The 18,704-nt window shown below is 40.9% G+C and overlaps 1 protein-coding gene across 1 annotated transcript in view; it reads left to right on the forward strand.

The window, feature by feature from the left end:
* Positions 1–376: 376 nt before the first annotated feature.
* The window catches only part of pkd1l1 (polycystin 1 like 1, transient receptor potential channel interacting), a gene marked incomplete at both ends in the record, with an annotated part of 31,847 nt that continues 13,519 nt past the window's right edge, over positions 377–18,704 (forward strand). Inside the window, 16 exons of the mRNA XM_084566630.1 lie at positions 377–380; positions 781–880; positions 1,810–2,059; positions 9,238–9,500; positions 10,022–10,156; positions 10,357–10,532; positions 11,354–11,458; positions 11,622–11,914; positions 13,071–13,272; positions 14,230–14,398; positions 14,547–14,786; positions 15,118–15,250; positions 15,331–15,534; positions 15,663–15,844; positions 18,149–18,352; positions 18,507–18,670. Coding sequence (XP_084422756.1) covers positions 377–380; positions 781–880; positions 1,810–2,059; positions 9,238–9,500; positions 10,022–10,156; positions 10,357–10,532; positions 11,354–11,458; positions 11,622–11,914; positions 13,071–13,272; positions 14,230–14,398; positions 14,547–14,786; positions 15,118–15,250; positions 15,331–15,534; positions 15,663–15,844; positions 18,149–18,352; positions 18,507–18,670 — 2,824 coding nt within the window. The remainder of the gene's footprint in view (positions 381–780; positions 881–1,809; positions 2,060–9,237; positions 9,501–10,021; positions 10,157–10,356; positions 10,533–11,353; positions 11,459–11,621; positions 11,915–13,070; positions 13,273–14,229; positions 14,399–14,546; positions 14,787–15,117; positions 15,251–15,330; positions 15,535–15,662; positions 15,845–18,148; positions 18,353–18,506; positions 18,671–18,704) is intronic.

The following is an 18,704-nucleotide window of genomic DNA, read 5'->3' on the forward strand; positions in this document are numbered from 1 at the left end:
CTGATTAATGAGACTCTGCGGTATAAGGTCCAGGCTAAAGCCTCGAGGTTGATAAGGGGAACCGGGGCAGGCAGGTTGTCTGGCCCCGGCTAGGCTGCTGCTGCCTCTGGAGCCTAGAGGGGCCATACTAGGAGCAGACACAAGCCATTATGTTGCTGCTGGCGTTTCAGGGTTAAATTCCAGTGCGGATTGGGAACCAGTAGACTGTAACTTCTATAGAATAACAATAGAAAGGATACGTAAAAAAAGAACAAAACAACCCCCCGACACAATGAGATTTTAATAAAAAAAAACAAAAGAAAGAAAAAGCGTTTTCCAAAGAGCAGCGCTTTCCAAATTATATTTGTCACCGGCTGCGTGTTTGGGAAACGAAGTTATGGGTAATGCTGACAGACACATGCGCGTTAGGGTCAGCACTTTGCATTGATCTTTGAGACAATTAAATACATGGAGGCCGATAAAAGCTGTCAGGACGTTTTTATGTGGAATCTCTCAACTGTAAAGAATCTGCCTGTCACTCGTCCCTTTACGCAAGGTCACTCACGGGCTCATAATATTTGGGTGTGAAATATGAATAAACAAAACAGATCGTTTGGTTGGTAGAAAGTTGGAGGGAAAACTGGAAGAATGATGCGTGGGATAGAGAGGGACTTTTGTGCGTTATTAATTTATTTCCAGTGGACCATTTTCATTTGGTGCTTTCTCTCTCGCTCTCTCTCTTACTCGCCTTCTGTCTTTCTCTGTGTGAGTGAATTTGTGACCTGTGGCTCTGTAAAAAAGACTCTCAGGGAGCAGAAGAGCCCCCCGAAAGGGCTCTGCGCGATAAAGCAGCACTGCCCGAGTTTCAAACTGTGGTGAAACCTTCAGACTGCGAGCACACGTACGTTTTGCTCCCCTGACATGCAGGGCGCACGGGAGAGCTGCTGCTCTCCTGCAGGACGATGACTTGCAGTAAATCCAAAGATAAAACAACAGCTAGTGTCGTAAACCTAAAGTTAAAATGTCTCAGAACGCCTGCAACAGTCCGGAATTTAATCAACGGAATAAAATTTTAATTTCTGCAAAGAGAGATATTACTTTAAGACTTTGTTTTAATTCACACTGTCACATGGGGACAGATAGCTATGAGCGTCATCCATGAGATGGTGGTTTGAGCTTCTCGTAACACCCAAACAGTTTGCAACAACAAAAGTTTAGACCGAAAGTTTACATGTCATGCTATGCTACTGTGGCTTGCTCCTTTAATTGCAGTGAAACTTTTAAATGCTCAACTCGAGTCTGACTTCCCAGAGCCTCTGCTTTTGGTGTAAGACAAAGTTTCTCCCCAAGGATAAATAAATAAATAAATAAAGTTGTTCAGCCTAATGGCTCCTGAAACGAGAAGCCTCTTCTGTGAGTCCACTGGTCCTTAATTTACACAAGTCAGATATGACGAGTGTGGACAAAATCAAACATTAAATTCTGTTCACACTTAGATATATTTCCTTTTTTTTGTATTAAAATTATGCAACCTCACACTTCCGAAGAATCATCGTTTAATGTGTGAAAGTCACAAGTCCCATTTGCATTTACAAATATAATTTAGACCAAATTATACTAAATATCCACCGTCTTCATCCGCAGCTTCTGAGCATGTTCATTTTAATTTTCAAAAGCTTTAGTGACTGGTAATTATCCACCGTGTATTGAAAACCACCATGAACTAGAAACGCGCAGAGCAAAGCTCTATCCTTACACTTTTCAAGCAACATCTATTTGTAACAGGAATTATTTAACAACATAAGTTTCAATCTGCTTCTTCTCCACCAGCTTCCCGTTTGGAGTTGGAGCCACCGTGCCCAACTATAACCGATATTCCCCTTCACTAACGCAGCCACTGTTCACTCGCTTCACTGTAGCCCCCATCACCGCGATCGCCGCTTTAACACGAAAGAGCGACGAGCCGGGGAAACAGCGCTGCCTCTGCCGGAGTTTACCCGGCATCCTGCTGCACGGAGCCGGGGTCAGAGGGAGGGATGGCGGCCTGTGTGGAGAGCAGCTGCAGCTGGGAAGTGCACCGGTGCTGCTGCTGCAACTTTTCCTTTTTTAAATATCATCCAAACGCCAAATAGTGTATTTCAAAGTATAGCGAATAATATATTGGACATTTTTATAAAAGAATTTAAACAATTAAAAATATTTTTAGCACGTAGTCCCCTGTGCGTAAATGTGCTATATACTTGATATATTTATATTTAGATAAAACAATACACAATTATTATTATTATTATTATTATTATTATTATTATTATTATGTAAAATGGTCGTCTTGTCTGGAGAGATTCTTCAGACACCCTGATTGTTCTGTGCGTATTTTTAGCCTGCGTGTGTCAATTAAATTTAAATGCTCTCGAGTTAATAACGGAGCCCAAAGCACTGAACACGCGTTTCAGAAACGACACAGGGAGCCCAAAGAGCTGGAGCCTGGTGGGTTTCCCTGGCCAGAGGGACTTGAGAGTGGGGGGAGGCAGGGGAAAACCAGCGCCAGAGGGCTTCTGCTCCGTCATGGAGCTCAACTCCATTTGTAAAGGCTTTTCTGGGGGACAGCGGAGAGCCAGATGTAGCCTAACGTTGAATGAGGCCCGGATACTGGAGCAACTTTTAACGTACAATTCAATCAGCCATCAACAAGACCCGGTCAGAGATGTTTGCTTCGAGCGCAACTGGGGAAGCCAAGCGGGGAGAGGAGCTGACCCACAGGAAGACATTTTAACAGGCATTCATGCTGTTATCAAGCTGCACGTTTAAACGGGGGCTATTCCTCATTAGTCAAACACAAATAAATATATATCCTGCACTTTCCTTACAGCCTGTGGCACATTTAATTAAGAATAATTCATCAACTTGATCAGGGGAATCATTCATAGAGGCTAAACATATTTTTTGCATTCCTTAAGTGTTTTAAAGTAGCACAACTTTTTTTTGTTTGTTGAAAAAAATGCAGCTTAATTTAATAAAATATTCAGTTTATCAGAAATGCATTTGGATCAAAATTATAATTCCTAAAAAAAAAAAAAAAAAGTTTTAAAAATCAAGACGGTGACATAAAAAATGTCTGAAGTTGAAAAAAAAGACAAGCGGAATAAAACTAAAACTCTGTTAGTTATATAAACATGAAATAACTATTAAAAGTTTTTTTTAATTCTTTTAGTGACCTATATATAGGTGTAAAAAAAAAAAAAAAAAAAAAAAAAAAAAGTTAAATTCCGGTTGTTCACTGTCAAAATTCAGGGATCAGCCTAAAGATAATTATTATGTTTAATATTAATATAATTATTATTAATATTGTTATTATAACAGTGGTTGAATAATGTAGAAACTTTACAACTTAGCAAATAATTGTCACACTTACCCCAAAAAGGCTAAACTCACCAACTTTATAAAGTTATTTTACCAAAAAAATTCAACTACATCAGTTAAATATGTAAATGTATATATGGTAATAAATAAAATAGTTTGGATAAGTCTGAGGTGAACACCCACAGTAACATGTATGACGTCCTGGAGAGAGTTAGGTTGGAAAGAATTCAAAGCCCCAGATGAGCTGATTAAAACGTTCCTTGGTCTAAAAGAATAAAATAAAAACCAAAATGAGGACACTCCCTCTCTTTCTGAAATGACAGGTCAGTCGAGAACATTGCACACTATAGAGGGATTTGAACATGGCCACAAGCAGCAGTGACCTTTGACCCCTCATACCAGGGAGTTAGGACAAGGCTCAACTGGCTGGATAAAAGCCACCAATGCACACACACACACATACACTCACAAACACACACACACACACACACACACACACACACACACACACACACACACACACAAGCACTGCCACAAAATTAGCTGAATTTCTAACAGCGGCGTTCAGGCCACAGCTTGTTGCTTGTTGATTAGTATGTCAGCGCCGCTGCCCCCTTGCCTAAGTCGACAGATATTCTCATTTATTTGTCATGAGGCAGACAGATGAAGAGCACAGCCGTTCGCCTCGCTGCAGGGCACAGAGACACGATGCGTCACAAGCAGATTTGAGTGGATGAGTTCTTCCCCTCTTCAAGTTAAGTTTCTTACACTGGGCCATTGGGCAAGTGAGAAATATAACAGGATACTTTTTTATTTTGGGGGTGGGGAGGGGAAAGGGTTCCTGTCTGGGACTTAAGTTTCAGTCTGCATTTTTCAACCACACCTTTATGTTGAGGATTGAGAGTGTGTCAAAGTAAATGGTCTGATTTCACCGGACAGTTGGACCATGAGTCAAAATGAAAAATTGCCAGAACTTGTGTTTACAAGTCTATGAGCACTACTCAGTAATGAATTTGCTAATAACTTAATTCAGGATCATTTTCATCTGGATAGTCTTGAACAAGGCTGGTATGGTCTCAGTTTTGATTATAATAATTATATTAGAGCTAGGAAGAGTTCGTTCCTTTTTTTCTCACTGTACTTTGCCTAATTGTGATTTTAATTGTGATAACATCAACAGATTATTGATTTAATATAAAATAGTGCCATCCGTGCACTTTCTGAAGCCTCTTTAGTCCGTGTTTCTTTTCTCTCGGCCGCTGTTGTTAGATATTCTCGACAAATCCAATTTTCTGAGTGTTGTTTTTCCTACAGGTGCTCCGCGGTCGAACTCGCGGAGCTGTCCCCGGTGATCCAGCTCCGATACGATCTGCATGTTACACTGGATCCTCGTTAATAATTTGGCCTGATTCGGGCTTGTTTGCAGAGTAATCTGAGCCGGCAAGAGATCCTCCTTCTTCCCCCGCGGGGGGAAAAGAGAGCACAAAGGGCCGTTAAGTAGCGTTTTAATAAGGATGTTTAAGTTATATGTTCAAGTCACAGCGGTGACTGGAGCGAGGCAACGTTACAGGACACGTTTTATAAGAGCGCACGGCTCAGGGTTTTATCTCACACTCGTGCGTCCCAGCAGACCTATTAAACCATCAATTCAGTGTTGTTCCGTGTGATTGCTTAACCAGTCTCTTTGCTTAAATACCCATTAGTTAATGGGCTGTGTGTCGTTCTTAAATCGTGCGCCATTTGGCCTACATGTCTCCATATTTGCTGCTTTTATTGCTTTCCTGCAGATATACAGTATCCTATGGTTCACTGACATGGTTCCAAACTTCCCCTTGCGCTCCCAGGCCCTAAGCCTTTATGTACTCGAGGTTGAGGAGCGTGTAAATTAATTGATGAATGCGTGAACCAGAGGACCAGATGCAGAGGTTTTTTGTTGTTTTTTTTTTTTGGAGGGGGGACACACAACAATCCAGTAAAGTCCCGTTAATAAGCTGTGAACACAAAGAGAGGACTCGGGTTCTCTTCTGCTTTTCGATGGAGGGATCGGACCTGAGGAGCTTTGTTCAAAAAAAATGCAGCAGATTGCACGACACGTTAATTAATATATGCACGACCTCCGTTAATTAACAAACAGGGTTAGGGTGTATCCCAATTTACTGATATGAAGAGACTGGACTCAGTGAGAGCTCATATATCTAAAGTCGAGGTTTAAATAGTAACATAGCTAGGATTAAACAAATCTGAAGTTATATATGTCACATATAATCTTGTGTTTTATATCATATACTTTACTACTGAGTGTTTTAGATGAGATAAAATGTGTCCATGAGAAACAACAGCTTAAAATACAAAGTAGAGACTTTAATGCATGTGTTATCAAACCGGAAAAAGGTGTGCGAATAGAAAAGAAATAGAATAGACTGAATCTTTTTTTTTCAGACTAAAGTTCCCATTTTTTTCTCTCTTTCTAACCAAACTCTTTTCATTTACAGTATTTATTCATTATGACCGAGTCTGTTTTTCTGTTGTGTAGACTCGCTGCCATCACTACCTATAATCTCCTAATCTGCTTTCATTTCTGTTTTGGCAACATGACATGGCTGCGTTTTTGGTCCCTGGGCCTGATGTCTTCTTCCTTTTTTTATATTCTTTTTTTCTATTATCTTTATTTTTGCACCATCCTCTTTAAATGTCAGAGTGCTTGTAAATAAATCTAGTTAAACTGCTTGTAACATTGTGATGTGGACTGTGGCTGATATTTGGGGACTTCCACTCAAAGTGTTGGTTCAATAAACGGAGCATTAGAGGACTCTGTGATCCTGAATCTTTTTTAGTTTTGTTTTGTTTTCCAAGCAGGCAGGATTTACAAGATATTTGCTTTAATAAAACTGCTTTGCTTTCGAGTGTATGGGTTCATCTGTGTTGTCTTGGCTCTCGGAAACGGTTCCATGAAGATATAGCGGAAAGTCCACAAGGGTTTAAAGGAAGAAAAAAAAAAAGCTGAGGCTGCTGCACATCGGATCATTTATTAATATTGTTGATGGAGATGATATCAGGAATTATGATCGTGAAGATTAATGTGCTCAAACGCGTAATTCAAGATGAAGCCAAAAGGACCATTGTTCGGGGTTAATATTCCTCCAGGAAACCAAAGATAATTTGGTTACAATGAACAGCCAAGAGTACAGTGGCAGGTCAAAACATTTGGAGAAGTATCGAAGAGAGTTTTTATGTATTTATAATTTAAGATGGAGAAAAGTGACTGGAAGAGGAGGCTCATCCTCCACTCTGTCAGCATCATTTCATTTATACATCTCCTCCTCAGTAGAAATCTGTTTCTGTGGCATAACAGGATGAGGTCTTCTATAATTTAGAATGGTTCTCTAGTTTATTGACAACTGATTAACTCTTAAATTATGCAAGTAAAGAACGCGGGTGGACTGGATTTAGTGGGTGGTTTAACACCTCCGCATCCCTAGCATCAAAATCATTCATATGTAATCTGAAGATCGCTCCATCTCAGTCCACTTCACAGCCTCACCGAGTCAGCGGTGTTATTTTCTCCAGCGTGCTCCTCGGTAGGGGCGCAGACTGCAGGCGCTTACATAACGCTTCGCCCCGTTTATTGGGACTCTCCGTTACGCAGCGGCGCAACGCTGATCTGGCAGCTTCTTTGCAAAGATTTCGTTGATTTGATCACTTGTTCGCCGCATCCCCGCGTGCACACGCTGAAAACAAAGCGCGCGCTTAACGAATTTTACAGGCTCTGGCCGAGCGTTTAGGCCTGAGGTGGGTTTTACGCACCGACGCGACAGCGGCGCTTCACATCGATGTTTAGCGTTTTTGGTTTGAGAAAGGTTTTCAAACTGGGTTCCGGGAAACGCCAGGGGTCCTCGGAGGGGGCTCCTAGGGGTCCCACAGCGTGTTTATATTGTGTTTTCAATATAAATTAATTCACATGGAGTGAACTCAATTTAATATGTAGGCTGGAAATGCACGCCTCTCCCCCACAGCTGTTTTACTGCCATGTGTAGTTGAGTCAATTTTAAATCAAGACATAGAAATGACATTATTTAGAGGTTTTAGATGCAGTAAATTAGTGTTTCTGCGGTTCCATAGGTCTCAACTTTGTATTTTTATGGCGCCAAAAACGTTCGAGGATTCCCGAGTGGAGAGTCGAAACGAAATCGACAAAATATGCGCGTATTCCGTATAAAAAATGCGCTCAGAAACTGTGTTTGATTCCCCCGCTGTGCCTCTCTCTGCTGCAGGCAACAGGATGAGATGGTGCGGTCTGACGGCGCCCCCTGCTGCTCACACGGAGGCGTAGAAACCTCTCTTAAAGGGGATGTCAGAAAACCGGAAGAGGTTTTTAAGGTGGACCGGCGGAGTTAGCTGCACGACGGGGATGTGTATTTTGTTACCCAGCAAAGGACTCACAGGGCAAGTTGGGCTCTTCAGAGGGGAAGAGTGGCACCGCATCCGTTTTTTTTTGCCCTTTTCCACCTGACACTTAATGGCTTAATCTGCGAACAGGCTGTAGACGCATTTGGGGGAAATCTAGTGCCATGCTGGGGTTATCAGTCGTAGCATTGTTAAACCAAACGCAAAAAAAAAAAAAAAAAAAAAAAAATGACACTGCGGCGGATTTATTTCCTCTACATTCTTAGTATAAAATGAACGGCGCAGCGTAATAATTTCCTTGAGTTAAGCAACTGAGTGACGGCTCGGATCGAAGCAGAGGGACAGATTAAGACAATACAGCTTACTCTCGGTTGCAGAATGTGTCACCACGTTGCCATTTTGGCTCTCCGTGAAAATCTGTTTAATAGAATTTTAAAACTAGATTCACATATGTTTTAATGTCCCTACTTTGTATTGAACAGCACGGACACAGTGTTAAGTTCAGGTCGTCTGCAACAAGGTCCAGTGCTGCTCATTTAAAGTAGAATATGGCTGCAGATTTCCTAAAACATAGAAGGCAAAGCGACGTCTGAGTGGCTCCTGCATAACCAAATCAATAACACGACCACTGGCTTCGCGGCTTTACGTAGGTAGAAAGTTATGTCATGAAATAAACAAGTCATATTCTACTTTCGGTACAGTAGTTTATGAACCTGCCTGAAGCACAAAAGCTTCAGTTCAGTTTAACTGTGTGGCACACTGTGAGTCTGTGTGAAACAGACTCATTTTACACCTCATTAGATTCAAAGACAGAATAAGAGAAGCACCTTCTTTTTTTTCTTCTTTTTTTACACTGTAGATTACATTATTATTTTATTTTAAATTTGTAACTATAGAGCCAGCAGTGAGCGCAGCTATGGCCTCTGTTTTATTTCACACTGAAGCCCAAACTGCGATGATGGTCTGTTACGCACAGGTGAACATCGTAATTGAAATTTAGACGTAGTGGAAAGACGGATACAAGTCCCTGAAGGGGCGATTTCACTTCATAATTGTCGGGCAGCTGCGCATTTATTTCAGTTCTCAAAATTCACCACCTCCTGCACAAAATCTTCGCCCTCAGAAGCGTTGCATGAAATGCAGTTATAACGCGACACAGCACTAAACTGTGGCCTTGAATCAAAATCCTTTCATGCGTTTTCTTTTGGACTCGACTGTTAGGATCACGCATGCATCCTATTTTAGTGTTATCCGGGCTATTTTCTGCACAGTGCCACATCAACAGGCCTGTATTTTTTTTTCCGTTTGACCCTCGATCAGTGAAATGCGCTTCCTCCTCCCTCTCCTGCCTCCATCGTTTGCATACAGTTACCCTGTATGTTCTCACCTCCCACACACAACTTGTATGCGTGGGGCTTGTGGTATCGGTGCACCTGCTTTTATTTTTCCACTCTTTACCTCTCCTTCCTCTCCCTCGCCCCTTGTCAAACGCAGTCCATGCTGAGCTTTGCTCTGTCTGCGGCCTGTGTCCGGAAACTTGCCCGAGCAGACATGCTCAGTGTTCTGGTCTGCGTGTTCGTTGCATTGCACCTGTATTTTTACCGCTCGTCGGCTGCGGCCTACTCACCGGGTCAGGAGAGTTCACCGTGGTTCATCGGGTGCGTCAACGCCAGCTCCTCTTCCCTCAGTCTTTACGCACCCAAGGGTGCCCGTGACCTTGACCCGGTAACTTGCTCTGTGCGCTGCCTGGATGAGGGGTGAGTTGGAGGGGAGCTGTGGAAGAGCATGACGAGTCAGCTGCGTTTGAACCAAAGCAAAAATTTAAAAAATTACAGATGAATGATTAAAAAAGATTTGCATGTCAACTGTGACACTAACACAAGGCTAAAAAATATTTGATGCATAAGGACGTATTTTATTTTTTCAAATAAATCGTTGCTCCTACTCTGAAATATTTTAATTTAATTCCAAAGCCTGGATTTATTTAATAATAAATATATGAGATGCTAATTTTGCCTATTTTTTAAAAATTTAATCTGAACGTGAACCCAGTGCTTTAACTCAACCTTAGTCTAAAACCATTCATATAAAATGTGTACTTTGGTTTCTATGCCTTTTGCAGATAAATAATAGTTTTATTTATTTGTAGCTACACCAATAATTTTAAAGCCACAAACATCCAACACCAAGGCTACCAACAGGACATGAAAACTAAAACTTGTTTTGTGAGTGTCAACTTGCATACATCAGCGTTAACCTCCTCTACTTGTTGTCGAAGGTACCAGGTTGCAGCATTGTCTTCACAGGCTTGTTACTGTGGCAACCAGCTTCATGGTTTGGTGGTCAGCGAGTGTTTCGACACATCTCCAAATGAAGGGACAAAAGATGTGAAAGGAGGAAGTGAAAGACAAAGGTGAGACAGACGGCTGCCTTTTGATGTGCAACTGACTGCTCTGAATCTGGGTCATCTTCTGATCCACCAAAGTCAGATAAAGTAATGAGAGTATTAAGGACCAGTCTGTGAAAGCTTTTAGTGTCTGATATTGTTCTGGATTTTTTCTTTTCTTTGCTTTTCTTTTCTTTTCTTTTCTTTTCTTTTCTTTTCTTTTCCAGTGCCCTGTACCTGCCCCTTGGAAACCAACAGGAAGGAAACATGGCCCTCTATAGAACTGAAGGACCCTTTCTGCACAACATCAGCACGTCTACCTCTCCAGACCCACTGCAGGCTGGGGAGACTTTTGTTGTGAAGGTTTCTGGAAACCTGGCTGGATGCCTCAATCAGTCCACAGGTCACCAGCTACACTATTTTATGAAGTAGCTCTTGGAAAAAAAACACTCCTCAGTTTGCACGGACTCCTGTGAAACACATACCTGAAGAGATTTGTTTTGAGAAAAGGCAGCATTACTTGATAGGATACCTACTTCTATTTGTAATTGTTTTACTTTAATTTATTTGAAGGCTACTGTCATATAACAATAAATAATGAAGATATAGTTTTCTTTTAGCTTTAATTTAAATAAATTGCATTGTATTGTATTCACTGGAATTATCACAGATGCAGAGTGAATCCATGCACGGTGCTGCTAAAACTGTAAACTGAATTTTACAACAAAACATTTTTAATTTTATGTGTTCGATTTATTTTTATTAGATTTTTCCACCCCAAATGACGACTTACTTTGAAAAAAACTAAAGTATTTATGTTGTTATATTAATTAAAAATATATATTTCTTTTTGGTATAAAGTTGAAACAAGCCGCATCGAGTTGTTTATTCTAAAAGAAAACTAAAAATTCAGATGTGGGGTGGATTGTCATTAAAAGCATTACAAATTATTTGTGTAAATTGGATTTTTAAATATAATACAACTATAAAATTATTAGTATGCCTTGATTATTCCTAAAAAAAAAATAAAAAAAAAAATAAATGTAATAGATGGAACTGTTCCTCTATGTTGCACTGAACAATATTAGACTTTTATTGTGAAAGGATATGTTTGAACACAAAGCTATATAATTTAATTCGGAAATTCACATATTTTATAAAAAAATATATGTATTTATATCTCAAAGCCCTTTTCTGTGCTTGACTATATTGTGTGGTTTCCAGGGATCGTGGGTCTTGGAGGGCAGGACCTCTCTCACGTCACTGTGGAGTTTCTGGGCACGACCTCTAAAGGTCAAAGTTCACTTCATGTCAGCGTGTTGGACGACGGTTCGTTTGCTGTGTCATGCCACTGGATTTTGAACACTCCAGGCAATTATAAATTCAGTGAGTTCACAAACTTATTTTGTTGACTTGAATGAAAACGTGTATTTAATAATATCAGGTCTCTCTTATTTCTGTTATTCTTTTAATGGTTTTTTTTTTTTTTTAGCTGTCCTTGTCTCCAACCCTCTTTCCACACTGTCCACTACCCTTCACTTGTCCATCTTGGATCCCTCCCCAGGGAGCTCAGCGTCCTCCTTGCGTCACAGTCCCCTGGGCGTCCCCACCTGCATCCCCTTCGTACATTTAGACTCTTACGGTGTGACCGTGGAGGCAGCGTACCAGGGCGACCCCGTCACACTACGGGCCAATCTGAAGGAGGAGCGACTGGCAACAGAGTTCTGCTGCTGGTTGAAACACGAGGAAGAAGAGAGCTGTTCACTTTGTCTGAACAGCTCAGCGGTAAGTTAGAAACAGTTTTCATTACTGTGTGATGCTAAACTTTAAAGGCCGAATGTCTTTTCATTTGCTCAGCCTGTGTTTGATAATTAACCAGTGCACAGAATGATTATCTTTTCTTTTTTTAAATAATTAAACAAAACCTTATAATGTACACTAGATTAAATACCCCACATTAGATATAGTTGTTTTAATAATTTTTTTATCATGAAAGAATTTCAAAAATATTCTAACTTCTATCAAATTCTCTTCAATATATATAATGTGAACATATAAAGTGAACTTTAAATCTGATTAAGTTTTACTAAAACTGACAGCAAGTGTTTTTTTATGTTCCATCTAAATCAGAAAATAACTGGTGAAAATAGACAATTGCAATTTACTTTTAATCACAATTTACCCTGTTTTCTTTCTGATTTTGTCTATACGTAGAATGGGAAAAGTGCACAAAAGCATAAAATGAATCAACAACATAAGAAACTATCTGGTTAATTAGGAGGAAAACTATTAATGCTGGGTAAAAAAGCAAACTTAGTTGTTGCTCCTGATTGCTCATTTTTATTCATGTGGATCAGAGGCACTGTATTCTGCTAGGAAACTGGAAAAAGGATTAATATTGACTCAACGGAAAACAATGTTCAATTTAAAACTACTACTCATCCGTGTGCTGTCATATCTTTATCCAGCTGAAAAAAAATATAATAATTTTACACGTCCTAAGACCTTTGAAGCAGAAGGAGTCCACAAAGTGTCAGTGAACGCCTCCAGTTCTTCTGCATTGATACAGGAGACGATGCATGTTAAAAGTATTCAGCTTTCAGTGTGTGTGGCATGAATGATGCAAATATGAATCAATTAATTAAGAATACAATCTGTATCTTCATCTATAAAGGAAGGCTCAACAAAAAAAAAGTTTTAGAAAAAGAAGAGTAAATTTGGGGGACTGCTTCAAGCAGGTTAGCACATATTTGGGGCTTTAGTAAGTATTTCTTTCTCTTAAGGAATCTAACAGTGTGGCACAGAGTGAGGCATAGATAAATATGGTGAGAGATTATACAGCATATCAGACTCTGACAAACAATATTTGTGATTACCATGACCGTGTGTTTTGATGTCTCATATGTGTGTGTCATTGAGTGCATACTGTGTCCTCTTGCAGGCGGTTGTGCGTCTCATCGTCCCTGACCTTGGAGAGGGCGTCTCTGGGGTTCAGCTGTCTGTTTCTGTGCACGCCACGAGGCACCTTCTCGTCCTCGGCCTCACACAAAGCTATGGCAGTCACGGAGATCTCAGCGGCAAAGAGCAGGGCTGTAACCATGGCAACGTCACACACGATGATCGCAGTCGCAGTCAAAGCCACGGTAACATCCGTTGGCATGTTGCTATCCATTCACATCCGTGCACTGATACCCATCACCCCCACAGCTCCAGTCAGTCCAGCTCCTGTCTGCACGTCTGTCTTCATTTCCGCTCCCCTGTCTTCTCCGCCGCTGATCCCTCACCTGTCCCGCCTCTAACCTCTATGTATGATTGTGTCTGTGTAGTGAGAGCTTCTGGAAATTGGTCATCAGTAGTTTCAGCACATGAAGAATTCAGCCTGGAGGTTGTCAGCTGCACCAACTGCACGTGGTCAAGAGTGGTTTGGACCATTAGTTCTGAAGATGGCGTTGTGATAAACAGGACGACCGAGGACTGTAACATTAATGTGTCTCTTCCAAAAGCCGGGCGTTACACTATGATGGTTCACACCTATAATCTAAACAGCTGGGCCTCATTTCAAACACAAATCTCAGTTCAAGAACCAGTTGGAGAGCTGCTCTTACACCTCCCCAGCAGGGTCGCAACAAATCAAAAACACTTGGTTTCATTTAGCATCACAGCGGGGTCAGACGTGACTGTCTGTCTGCCTGTGAATGAAACATTAATGTACAGAAACAGCAACACTACAGGAGTAGAGGCAGCTTCGGTTTGCAGTCACACTGGGACTGTCATGATCGAGCTTCGAGCTCAGAATCAAGCGTCTTCTCAGAAGGGAAACGCAAAGGTGCGTGTTGAGAGGAAGCGGAAGCCGTCACCACAAGCTAAAATTAATCCACCACAGCAACCCCCCACCAGTCAAAGCCCTATTCAGGACACTAGTGACAAAGGTAAAGGAAACATTTAAACGTTAATTAAGCTTTGCAAAACATAAGAAGTGTGGCTTTCTTTACTTGTAGATAGATGTACCCTTGAATTGTTGAAGATTATCAGCATCTCTACTATGAAGCATTTATAATATGTGGAGTATAAAATGACCATGTGTCTCTTTGGTCCCCTAGCTGTGAGCATTTATGCAGCAAAGCGAGCATATCCCACGAATACAGATATAACCTTGTTGGCTGTGGCTGATGTACCTGATCCTGTGGAGTTCCTCTGGCACTTTGGAGACTCCAGATCAGCAAGAACCACCTCAAGGGCCATCACCAGAAGATACCACCACCCTGGCAGGTAAAGAATAAGACACATGCAAAATATTCAAAACTGACTAAAATGAATAAAACGTACATGCAGAAATCTTATCTTGAATATTGGCCAGTGCAGGAAATAGTAACTTGCATGAGACTCACCCATTGAAATATCACCTTTCTCCACATAGTTATGATGTGTTCGTAGTCGCGTCTCGTGGACAGACGTCCGTCACCTCTGATGTCTTCCCGCTGGTAATCCAGAGAGCGGTGAAGCTCAACAGGCTGGTCCACCGGGCCTCGGTCCTGCAGAATCAGACGGTGACGGTAAGCTGCCGTGTGAATGTTGGGACCAACATTAGTTTCTTGTGGAGCTTCGGTCACGGAACAACGAGGCCCGGACAGAGCACGGAACAACACGTCTTCCACAGGTAAATCAAAGGGTTTTGCTTAGTTTTGCGGTTCCTCAGGTAAATTAAAACTGAAATAACACTCCAGGGTTTTGAGTACTATTGTTGTTGGTTACATATTGCTGCCCTCGGTTCTGTGAGTAAAGGTAAGTTGTCATAAAGTGGATGTGAGTACAAGCATGACTACATGAGCCCAGTATCAGTCATGTACTCATAGCTTCTTTCTAAATTTCAGAAATAAAGGATTACTTTTGATATTTGTATGTGACAACACAGAATTTACTCATTTGTGCTTACTTTCAAATCAGTCATGTCTTGCTGCTGTATTAAGTGGATGTGTTCCTGTGTGCAGGACAGGTGCGTTCAGAGTGGAGGTGACTGCGTCTAATCTGGTCAGTTCGGCTTCTCTGAGCAGCTACATCTTTGTCGTGGACCGTCCTTGTCAGCCTCCGCCAGTCAAAAACATGGGGCCTTTGAAATTACAGGTACCTCTTGGACCTTCACCTAGTCCTTAACATGCAAGTAAGATAAAGACTTGCATGATTCTTCTCCTCTCTGCATCCAGGTACGGAGATATGAGGTTGTTCACCTTGGGGTGACCTACGAGACAGAAGTTGACTGTGACATATCAGGAGGACTCCGTTACTCCTGGACGTTGTTGGACTCTGCAGGCCGGACCTTCCCTTTGCCTCGCACAGACACATACAGACAGAGCCTCATACTGAAAGGCCATCTCCTGCAATATGACACCTACACTGCCACGGCCAGGGTGAGTAATGACAAGAACTGTGGAGCGCTGATCTTTAAATAGGAGGGAGTCTTTACAGTAATTTGTGAAAGGCCAGGCCAAGAGTTATTTTTTTACTTAAAAACAGAGATGTCTGTGGTCATTTGCAGGTTCAGGTCATTGGCAGTGTGGTGTACAGTAACTACAGTGTGAGAGTTCAGGTGATACCGAGTCCCCTCGTGGCTGTCATCCAGGGTGGCACCAACGTCTTCATTAACAAGAGGAGCGGTGCAACAGTAACGCTGGATGGACGGTCATCTCACGACCCCGACTGCCCCGGGAACCTGCTCAGGTAGAAACTGCGATATTTTAATTGGTGCATTTACACAAGTGCTACAAGTACAAGTCTGAGGTAACGGTGAAAACTGAGGCTACTTAGTTTATTTAAGGAAATGTTATTGCCTTAAAAATTGTATTCTTATCTGAAGCAGCTTCACTGACTTAGATGAATGGTATACATTTAAATTTTCAAGCGTTTCTATGTGTTTCATTACCATCACTAAGTAAACCTTCTGACCAGTAGCCCAGACAGTTCAGCAAAAAAATCCTTGGGAAAAAAAAGAAAAACATTTTATGAATCAGTTTCTATTTAGAATATTTTGGACACTGATGGAGGCAGCTTTAAGAGCAAAGGAAGTGTTAGATCTACACCATATCTACTGAGAAGTGTAACATTTACTTTCACTATTTACACCGCACATTAAAATAATATAATTCATAACAGTAAAAGAAAAAACCACCACACTACATAAATAATGCACACACGTTTATATCTCTAAGCTTCTCGCTACTTCTGTTTATACTGTACGCACCAACAACCCTTTACATGGATATATGGACTTTTAGGTACCGCACTAATAAACTGTAAATATTTTAAAGTGAAAAGAATATTTTCACACTTTTCTTACTATTTCAACAGGAATTTTTGATTTTTCCAAATAATTAAATGCACATCAGCAGAAATTATTCTGTTTTCTTACTGTAGCTTACTTACTGAGCCTACGTTGTTACGAATGAGTTGATTTAATGGAGGAGTTTAGTTTCATTTGTTTTTCAAAATTAATGCATTTGTAGTAGAAGTAGATTTTTTCTCTCCCAAGAGTTTTATCACCCCCACATGTAACACTAGCTTTTACTATTGCTGTGTAAAATGGGAGGTGACCACTCTCCCTCTATTTGTGTGCAAAGTGAACAAACTGATTCGGTGCATTCAGATTATCTGTTGTCTGCTATAGAATAAGCTGGTTAAACCCATTTTTTTCTCTTCATTAATCATTTTACACAAACAAAAAAACTGCAAATATGTTAAAATAATAGTGATCACTTTATAGAAGGCTAATGCCATCAGATATTATTTGATATATTATCATTATATAAGTATTGTTCAACATATGCAAGTTGTTCACCTTACTCTAATTAAATATAATGATCTACATCATTTTTAATTTTCACATTGAAAATTTAACTTTTATGCCACAGTCAAAATAGCTGCTGAATAATTTTTGCTGATCGCTTTTTTAGATGTTAAAACTAACTCAATGTTAAAATTATTTTTGAGGGATCGATTCAGTCACTAAAGCACAATCTGATGTTTTTATAACCTGAAATAAAAAACAGAAACTTCAGCTGTGCCATATTATACTGACACTTGAGACACTGAGAGATTCTTTGTTTTGTTTTCTCTTTGCTGTCCTTTAAAATTATCTGTTTCATTTATTTATTGAAGAGTTGCAGGAGTCTTAGCTGCCTCTGGACGCCTTCTCTCGTCCCTTCTTGTTCTTTTCCTTTAAACCGAGGAAGCTGTGGATTTGTATCCAGACAGAGCGTCTATTTCTTTTTTTCCTCTCTGTGAACTTCTCCTCAGAGGCTTCAGGCTCTGGCACCAGTTTGATATCCTGTGCAACAACGAGGGACTCCTCCTCCTCCTTTTCCTGCTCCTTTGGCTCTTTTGCTGAGCCTGGCAGTTTCTTTCTGGTAATCCTCTTCCTCGGCGTTGAGCTTGGTGACGAGCTCAAACTTGGTCGAGTTCAGTTCCTTCTGAACTCTGCCTTGAGCTGTTCATTATGGATGTCAGTTCCTTGCTGAGTTGATCCCTCAACTGCGGTCTCTCGGTCCTCTCCCTCTGTTGCCCTTTAGTTCTGTGCAGTTTTTGCCTGAAGCCTGGTGCAGAGTAGACTTAATGTCTCGTCTTTACAGACCGCGAGTTGATCGACAAGCTTGATGCAAGTCTTCATCCTAAGAACCTCACACGTTGCTTGGTATTTCCTCGGCTCCTTCTGGTCAATTCAACCACTCAAAACAAGTGTCATCTGTTAACACACAGTATATAACATAAGGACCTAATTTCAGTCCTAGAACTCCAGGATCCCATTTGTTTCTGCTTGGCTTCATTAAGGTTATTTTCATTAATGGCTCCAAAATGGCAAATGACAAATTAACAACTTTAACATTTCTTAATTTGTCATTTTGCTTCTTTCTTTAGTTGTTTCAAGTCTTGTTTTTTCTAATCTTTGAGGTTTGAAGTCAAATTGTGCCTCTTGTGTTTGTTAATGTCATTCTGAAATGATGTTACCTCTTCTATTTATCTCTGCTACAGCTACAGTTGGACATGTAAGCCAGTCAGCTCCATCCCTGCCTCCTGTTTCGACCAGCACGTTCCCACTTCAGCCCCTCTGCTCGAATTTCCCGTCAGTTTCTTGAAACACAGCTTTGACCAGTTCCAGTTCACGCTCACCGTCCACAGCGGGGAGCGTTCAGCCTCGTCAGAGACCTTCCTCACGGTCACATCAAACCCAATCAGGTATGAGTTAATAAAATACTCACCTAATTATTATTTTTTTTATTAAAAAGAAGTAGTAACTCATTAGCTTAGCCTTTACGATTACCTGCTATTTAAAATAGCACCATGATCCATTCTGCAGCTTTTAACATGCATCTAAATACATCCACTCCAGGAAGGTGGCTGTAAACTGCCCTCAGTGTCAGGGAGACCATGTGAACTGGGATCAGTCTTTCTCTGTCGGTGCCACGTGTGAAGACTGCGACATACCTGCAAAACACATCCAGTACTCCTGGAGTCTCTACCTGGTCAATGCTTCATCTAAGCCTGTCACAGACGGTAGTACAAAGACAAATTCATCCAGCTACTTCTT

This window comes from Chelon labrosus (genome assembly GCF_963514085.1).
Source record: "Chelon labrosus genome assembly, chromosome: 18".
Taxonomy (NCBI): Eukaryota; Metazoa; Chordata; class Actinopteri; order Mugiliformes; family Mugilidae; genus Chelon; species Chelon labrosus.